This window comes from Pseudophryne corroboree, chromosome 7 (genome assembly GCF_028390025.1).
Source record: "Pseudophryne corroboree isolate aPseCor3 chromosome 7, aPseCor3.hap2, whole genome shotgun sequence".
NCBI lineage: Eukaryota > Metazoa > Chordata > Amphibia > Anura > Myobatrachidae > Pseudophryne > Pseudophryne corroboree.
The window spans coordinates 479,927,880-479,937,023 of record NC_086450.1 but is presented as its reverse complement, the minus strand read 5'-3'; the positions used below and the strand labels follow the sequence as shown (position 1 = coordinate 479,937,023).

The following is a 9,144-nucleotide window of genomic DNA, read 5'->3' as shown; positions in this document are numbered from 1 at the left end:
GTTCTAATTGTAAAGTGCAACGGAATATGCTGCGCTATGCAAGAAACTGCTAATAAATAAATAAATCTCCACATCCTGTCATTTAATGGTGATCCAGAATCATCTACAGTAACATGTTTTTATTTTATAAATAAAATGATTACCTGCAAATAAAATAATCTTGAATGGTTTCTTTGAATTTGCATTTCAGTTTGCAAAATACAGTAGTTTAAATGGCATTGCAGTAAAATACTGTAGCTATTTTTATTTGGAACATGACATAACCAAATCCTACAGAATATTTGCATGATTCAAACTTCAAACACAGATCTGCCCATACTCAATAAACACAAACCAATACCGCCAGCTGGAACATACAGAAAGCCACAAAATGCTGTCTCCAACCTTAATTGTTCTGCTAAGCATTGCATTCCTCCAAAGTGAGAAAGCGATTACATTGAACATGTACATCATAATTATGGATGCTAAAAATGTTAGAAATGACACAAAGCTGAACCCATCTCATCTGATCCATCTTCTGCGAGGACTGGTGAACATTCTCCTGCAGTGGGGTCTGACAGTACAGGGAACACTCTATGTCATTTGTGTTCCTCTGCTGTTTATTAAGGAAGTGTTATTTCCATTGTTCATAATTACACTTACAATGACTTACTGCAGTTTCTGGCTGACCGCCTGGCTCTGTGCCTACTACTGTACCACCATCACCAACTTCAGATATGTGCTCTGTGTTTGGTTACAGAGGATCAGCTCATCTTCCCTTCTGCTGCTGTTTCTACTCACAGCTGGTGGGACATTTCTCATAGGTCTCCTGTCCTTTTGGAATACCAAAATTGAAGCTGAAGTGAAAGGATCTGAGAATAGTACATCAGGAACCTCTTTCTTTAGTGGGACATTTAATGTGAATCCCTTGAATTCGCTAATAACCACCATTCTTGGCTGCGTGCTGCCCTTCATCCTCATACTCTACTCTATTCTACTCACAGTATCCTCTCTTTTGAGACACGTGTGTAACATGAAGCAGAGTGATTCTGGATTTACTCGTCCTAAACTCTAATCCCACCTCAATGCTATAAGATGCATGGATATATAATAATTTTTATTCGTTTTTCACATATTTATTTGTTTATAGATTCACGTATGTAGGGTTTATAATATATTATTATACCATATTTTTTAATATACTAGGAATTGATAGTGGTATTGCATTTGAGTTGTGTGTGTGGTTTTGATGGATGGACGATGGACACATTCTGGATGAGTTTAAATATATCTCTCCTGGGTGAGCTTGGTCTCCTCTCGGTCGACTCCACAGACCGATTCGTTTAGTTTAGAATTTATTTGAATTTGTCACTGTAATAATAGAATTAAGAATAATAATATTAATATCAATAAAATTAATTTTGTATATGTCTTTAAGGTAAAAGGTTTTAAACGAATGAAATCACATTTTGATAGATTATATTTATATATTATTTTTATTGATTGGTAACTTTTATAACACTTTATTGATGTGTATATATATTTATATAGACAAATTACTTTTTATAATTTAAAATATAAAGTTATGTATTGATATAGTATTTGTATCTATATGTTATTTACTATTCCATTCCTGAGTACTATAGTATTTGAATTTATTGTGTGGATTTACATGTATAAATTTCATGGTCTCTCCATTACTTCAAATTGATCCACATGCTTGATTAAGTCTATCAGCTGCTTGTATTTAGACAATTATTTTGGGGCTTTAAATATGGTCATTGCATATGATCAGTCCTCCCACCTTTGTAGTTGTACACAAACCATCGGGTATGAGCATTGGTAGCTGCTGGCCCCTGGGCTGCAGCACAGACCACACATTGCATGGGGGAAGGGGTGGTTAACACTTATAAACATTCATGTAAAATATTTGCAGACTGCCTGTCAATCTACCTCTGCCTCAGGACTTTATTCAGAACCATTATCCTGTGGTCGCCTCGTGCAGGTATTTCTGATGGGTCTAATCTCTACTTGGTGTTTTATAACTTGAGCTATACAGTAGTCCCAGGCATGGGGTCTATTCATCTGCACATCATGTGTTCTCTAGGCTTGCCTGCACAGTGATTCCCATGGCCAAGTGCAAGCTTCAACCACAGGTGGAACAAGATGTGCTCATTGCTGTAACCAGTATCTGACAAGGGTCTAAGTCCATCTATGACACATCCTCACACTGTCAAAGTTACTTAAACCCTGGACAACCAGAACATATGGAAATTCTAGTAGGGTCTGACAAACTTGAAAAGGTTCAAGGACTGGCCCATAGGCTGAGCCTTTACCTCATCAAGGCCAATGATGCCCTACAGAAGCGCAACAGGTGAGTGTCACTGAAACCCTGTCAAGGTCCAATTCACCAGTCAGTCATGGTCAGGGATACCCGGCAGGGAACCTATACCCAACACGACCACCATAGTCTCAGATGATCTCGCTGAGTGCAGATCATTCCTAAGAGGAATACTCCCAATTGACCCAATTTCTCATTACAATATCTGGCAGGTTATGATGGCACAACCCCAAGTTCCAGAACTTTGTTACCTGATGCCCATCCTTATTCAGCATTTTATGTGCAAGTATATTTTCTTTCGCCTGGCGCAATGTTATTCACACTGTTAGCTACATTTTGTAAATGGCGGAGTGATACTACTTGGTGGCCGCTTCCCTTGCTCCAAAAATTTCTTAGCAGCCATCAAGTATTCAGTCCTGTCTTAGTATTTGCACAGTAAAAACATGTTTTGTTCAGCTTCGCATACTGTCATTCATTAGTGATCCAGAGTCATCTACAGTAACAGCACACATGTCTTTATTTTTTAAATAAAATCTTTACCTGCAAAAATAATAATCTTGAATGCAAATTTTGAATTTGCATTTCAGTTTGCAAAATAAAGTAGTTTAAATGTCATTGCAGTAAAATACTGTAGATATTTTTGTTTGGAACATGACAACAAAATCCTAGAATATATTTGCATGATTCAAACCTCAAATATAAACCTGCCCGTGCTCAAAAATCACACACCATTACCGCCAGCTGGAACATACAGAACAGCCACAAAATGACTTCTCCAACTTTTATTGTTCTGCTAAGCATTGCATTCCTCGAAAGTGGGATAGCAATTACATTGAACATGTACATCATAATTATGGATGCTAAAAACATTAGAAATGACACAAGGCTGAACCCATCTGATCTGATCCATCTTCTGCGAGGACTGGTGAACATTCTCCTGCAGTGCAGTCTGACAGTACAGGGAACACTCTATGTCATTTGTGTTCCTCTGCTGTTCATTAAGGAAGTGTACTTTCCAATAACCATAATTACACTTACAACAACTTACTGCAGCTTTTGGCTGACTGCCTGGCTTTGTGCCTACTACTGTACCACCATCACCAACTTCAGATATGGGCTCTGTGTTTGGTTGCAGAGGATCAGCTCATCTTCCCTTCTGCTGCTGCTTCTACTCACAGCTGGTGGGACATTCCTCATAGGTCTCCTGTGCATTTGGAATATCAAAATTGAAGCTGAAGTCAAAGGATCTGAGAACAGTACAGTAGGAACCTCTTTTATTAGTGGGACATTTAATGTGAATCCCTTGTATTCGCTAATAACCACCTGTCTAGGCTGCGGGCTTCCATTTATCCTCATACTCTACTCTATTATACTCACGGTTTCCTCTCTTTTGAGACATGTGTGTAACATGAAGCAGAGTGACTCTGGATTTACTCGTCCTAAACTCCAAGCCCACCTCAATGCTATAAGAACAGTTACCCTGATCCTCATAGTCTTTGTTACCTTCTGTATAGCTGAGATTGTGTTGTCCACAGCTAAATTCAGTTCCCCCCCAAATGAGAAGCTTGTAATTTGTTGGGTCATAGTGATGTCCTATCCAACAGCAGAGTCCATCATCGATATCCAGGCTAGCTCTAAGCTCAGGAAGGTTTTTGTGGAGACATTTTCTGCTGTCTGCAGGAGAAACACAAAACCTGACAATTAGAGAGCTGTAAATCTCGACAATGTTCTTCTCTATCAGCCAGTGAGAGGATATAAGTAGACTTTCAGATGTTTCCATAATCACTTACTATTCTTCTTCTGGAAAACTTGAGGGGTGCACTCTGTTGTAATGAGATAGAGGGCTTGATTTAGAGGTGTATGCCTGATGTTCTCCAGAAGCAAATTTCCCATTGGGCAGGTGAGGCTCATGCCTAGGGTCAGCACTAGTTTGGTGGTGACACTTGGATGCTAGAAATAGTACTGTTAGCCCGAAATGTACCAGTCAAGAAAGGTTGTTTTGTATACTCTTAGAAATATGCGTCACAGCAGCCCATATGGAGTGCCTCTTCCTCAAAAATGGGGTGTCATCTCACCACAAACAAGAAGGGTACAAAATGTGATATGAGGAAATGGCACAATCATGGGCGCTAACCACTTAGAGCATATATATTATAAGTGAAATAAATAATGTGAACAAGAGCAAATAAATATATCAATACGTTCCTTTGTTGTCAATTCTTGTTTTCTGTGTACTTCTTATGTTGTTCTTTGCACTCATTTCAAATGTCCATATATCATGTGGAAAAAATAATAATAAAAAAAAACAATGTGTAATATTGTCTTTGTAAATAAAGAATTACTGTGACAAATGTGATTTCTTAAACAATCATGCATAACCCACTACTTTTTATGCATGGTAAACATATGCTGTGAAAATTTGGAGAAAGAACATATCCTACAGTGGTGAACTAAAGAAACCCAGATAGGAGTAGAAAGCCTGCTATCCCAGTGAGTGCGGTACGCAAGATTACAGCCAATCAGCATTTGAAAGATACCTTGATATGTATATTCTCACTGTTGTTTGATGTGAGTTATGGTACGCCACTGCGTGTGAAAATCTTCAGTGAAGGGTTCATCACTCCATAAAAGAAACCTTTATATATATAGAACCACTCTTTTTAATGTGAGTGGGGTATGCCTGATTGTTTAAGAAATCAAATTTGTCACAGTAATTCTCTATTCACAAAGACAATATTACACACTGTTTTGTTTTTTTCTATAATTTTTTCCACATAATATATGGATATTTGAAACGAGTGAAAAGAACAACATAAGAAATACACAGAAAACAAGAATTGACACCAAAGGAACGTATTGATATATTTATTTGTTCTTGTTCACATTATTTATTTTACTTATGATATATAAGCTCCAAGTGGTTAGCGCACATGAGGGTGACATTTCCTCATATCACATTTTGTACTGTGAAATGTACCAGTAACTGATAAATATTTCCAGTATGTACCATATGCCATCTTGAGTAGAGCGTTTATGGGTAGGACATGCATATACTGCACTATACTGGAAACTACTGAGGAGGAAAGGGATCTAGGAGTCACTATTTCAGATGACTTAAAAGCAGGTAAGCAATGTAACAAGGCAATGAGGAAGGCTAGTCAGATGCTTGGCTGCATTGGGAGAGGAATCAGCAGCAGAAAGAAAGAAGTAATAATGCCACTGTATAGGTCATTGGTACGGCCTCATCTAGAATACTGTATTCAGTTCTGGAGGCCATATCTTCAAAAGGATATTAATACATTAGAAACTGTACAAAGGAGGGCAACTAAAATGGTGCATGGCCTACATCACAAAACATACCCAGAAAGACTAAGAAATCTCAATATGTATAGTTTGGAGCAGAGAAGGGAAAGGGGGGACATGATAGAAACTTTCAAATATATGAAGGGTTTTAACAAAGTCCAGGAGGGAAACATTCTCTAAATGAAGAGAAGCAATAGGACACGAGGACATGCACTGAGACTGGAGGGGGGGAGGTTCAGGGGAAATTTGCGGAAAAATTATTTCACAGAAAGGGTAGTGGACAAGTGGAATAGCCTCCCATCAGAGGTGGTAGAGGCTAAGACAGTAGAGCAATTTAAACATGCATGGGATAGACATAAGGATATCCTTACAAAGAAATAAGGATCAAATAAGGTTATTGATAAAAAGAATATAAAAAAAATAAAATAAGGGGCAGACTAGATGGGCCAAGTGGTTCTTATCTGCCGACAAATTCTATGTTTCTATGTTTCTATGACACTGTAATCTTTCCTACTTAGTAAATATGTATATATTTAAAATTTAAAAAATGTCATTGTGACTTTTTATTATTATATTACATTGGCTATCATGAAATCAGAGATTATAACCAATCAATGAAAACAATACAATTAGGCAGGTGGGGGGCGGCTGTTACTATTGTGTTTAGGGGTACCCTCACCCCTAAATCCACCCCTAATGTCCTCGGTTGTATCAGTCCAATATGGGCACTGGCAGAGAATATGAGAAGAAGACTTCTCCTTGTTACAATTTACCAACATCATGTAACACGTTTTTTATGCAGATATCGATGTTTAGTTGCAGGTGAATAATAGTTAAATACTTGTGATCTTATGTAGAGTTCTGGCATTTATATTTTCAACCCCGCTCTATATACTGTAAGTAGATACAATATAAATAGATGCAAATAATAACGGAGTATAGATACTGTAGTATAGATAAATGAAGAGTATAAACAATGGACCTCCACATCTATACAGAGATATTCCATCGGATGTGATACTGCTGGCAGCAAACAATATTTGGTCAAAAAATAATCAGTCAGTATTAGAAAAGAGGAAACAATGGTCCTGATTGAGAGATGGACACAGTAGCACAGTGGCTGCATCGCTAGCCCCAGCTATTGTGCTAATATAATTATCTTGTGTAAATAGAGGCCTCCTGCATGCTTGTGTGATCTGCTGCTGCAGCCAATGACACCACATTCTGCCACTTCTGTGAACATCAGTCCTTTGAGTAAGTCCGGTTACTGAGGATGGATAGGAAGAAGTGGGCACTGGCTTCTCCTCTCCCAGAAAATGTGGATAACACTCTTCCATGTTTGGAAATGCTTCTCAGCGACGCCCCCTTCTCTCCCCTCCCCTCCTATACATCAGGCTGTTACTCAGGGGGGCATAGCATATACTCAGTCCTCCCACCCGTGTTGTTATACACATACCATCGGGTATGAGCAGTGGCAGCTGGATACCCCTGGGCTGCAGGGCAGACCACACATTGCAATGGGGGGAAGCAGAGGTTAACACATATAAACATGCATGTAATGTATATAAAATATGTCCAGGCTGCCTGTCCATCTACCTCTGTCTCAGCAAGTGTGGCCAGTATCTGAAAGCTAATTAAAAAATAATTGTGCCAGCAAGTGTGGCCAGTATCTGTAAGCTAATTAAAAAATAACTGTGCCAGCAAGTGTGGCCGGTATCTGAAAGCTAAGGAGACCACAGGGAGCCACGGAGACCACTGGAGAATGGCGGAGACCACCGAGCCAGTGAGTATCTTATTTTTCCACGGGCCACAGTGTTTTCAGTTCTGCAATTTTTTTTAGAATTGGATACAGTTGGTATTGGGAGCACCATTATCCTGTGGTCACCTAGTGCAGGTCTTCCTGATGGGTCTAATCTCTACTTGGTGTTTCATAATTTGAGTTATACAGTATTCCCAGGCATGGGGTCTATTCATATGCATAGCATTTGTTATCTTGCCATGTCTACACAGTGATCCCATGACTAAGTGCAAGCTTCAACCACAGGTGGAACAAGATGCACACCATACTGCAAATAGTATCTGACAATGACCTATGTCCATCTATGACACATCCTCATACTGTCAAAGTTACTTAAACCCTGGACAACCAGAACATATGGAAATTCTAGTAGGATCTGACAAACTTGGCAAGGTTCAAGGACTGGCCCATAGGCTGAGCCTCTACATCATCAAGGCCAATGGTGCCCTACATGAGCGCAACAGGTGTGTGTCCCCAAAACTCTGCCAAGGTCCAACTCACCAGTCAGTCATGGTCAGGGATCCCCGGCAGGGAACCTATACCCAACACACCCACCATGGTCTCAGATGATCCCATACCTGTGCTGAGTTCAGATCATTTCCAAGAGGAACCCTCACAATTAACTCAATCTCTCATTACAAGATATGGAAGTTTATCCTGACACAATCTCAAGTTCCAGAACGTTGTTGCCTGATCCCCATCCTTATTCAGCATTTTATGTGTAAGTATATTTTCTTTCACCTGGCACAATGTTTTTCACACTGTTAGCTACATTTTGTAGATGGCAGAGGGAAACTACTTGGTGGCTCCTCCCCTTGCCCCAGAGGCATTCTAGCAGCCATCTTGTATTCAGTCCTCTATTTTGCACAGTACGCATACTTTTATTTTTTTTAAATAAAATAATTATATTCTGGAAAAAAAGATCTTGATTGCAGATTTTTAAATTTACATTTCAGTTTGTTTAATAGTCTAAATAGAATTGTAGTAAAATACCTATTCATGTAAATAACATTACATATGCAAATCCTAGAGTCTACATTATTTGCATCATTCAAACGTACTCTAGACCTCCTGTGCTCAAAATACACAAACCATTAACGCCAGCTGGAACATACAGAACAGCCACAAAATGCCGTCTCCAGCACTGGTTGTCCTGATAAGCATTGCATTCCTCAAAAGTGGGATAGGGATTACTTTGAACATGTGCATCGTAATTATGGATGCTAAAAGCATTAAAAATTACAAAAGGCTGAATCCATCTCATCTGATCCATCTTCTGTGAGGACTGGTGAACATTCTCTTACAGAGCAGTCTGACAGTAGAGGGATCACTTTATGTCATTTACAGTATGTTCCTGTGCTGTTTATTAAGGAAGTGGACTTTCCCTTAACCATAATTATACTTACATTACTTACTGCAGCTTGTGGTCGACTGTCGGGCTTTGTGCCTACTATTGTAACAGCATCACCAACTTCAGATATGGGCTCTGTGTTTGGTTACAGTGGATGGGCTCATTTTCCCTTCTTCTTCTGCTGCTTCTACTCTCAGCTGGTGGGACATTTCTCATAGGTCTATATATCAAAGTTGAAGCTGAAATGAAAGGATCTGAGAATAGTAATCTAGGAACCTCTTTTATTAGTGGGACATTTAATGTGAATCCCTTGTATGCGCTAATAGCCACCTGTCTAGGCTGCGGGCTGCCCTTTATCCTCATACTCTACTC

At 39.1% G+C, this 9,144-nt stretch overlaps 2 protein-coding genes across 2 annotated transcripts; both read left to right on the top strand.

Moving 5' to 3' along the window:
• The first annotated feature begins 370 nt into the window (after positions 1-370).
• LOC134944384 (taste receptor type 2 member 40-like) lies at positions 371-1,054 on the top strand. Its single transcript, XM_063932964.1, has one exon. The coding sequence runs from the start codon at positions 371-373 to the stop codon at positions 1,052-1,054; it is 684 nt and encodes a 227-aa protein (XP_063789034.1).
• A 2,032-nt stretch (positions 1,055-3,086) lies between these two features.
• LOC134944383 (taste receptor type 2 member 40-like) lies at positions 3,087-4,025 on the top strand. The gene has a single exon (XM_063932963.1). It carries the CDS (start codon positions 3,087-3,089, stop codon positions 4,023-4,025), a length of 939 nt encoding a protein of 312 aa, XP_063789033.1.
• The last annotated feature ends 5,119 nt before the right edge of the window (positions 4,026-9,144 follow it).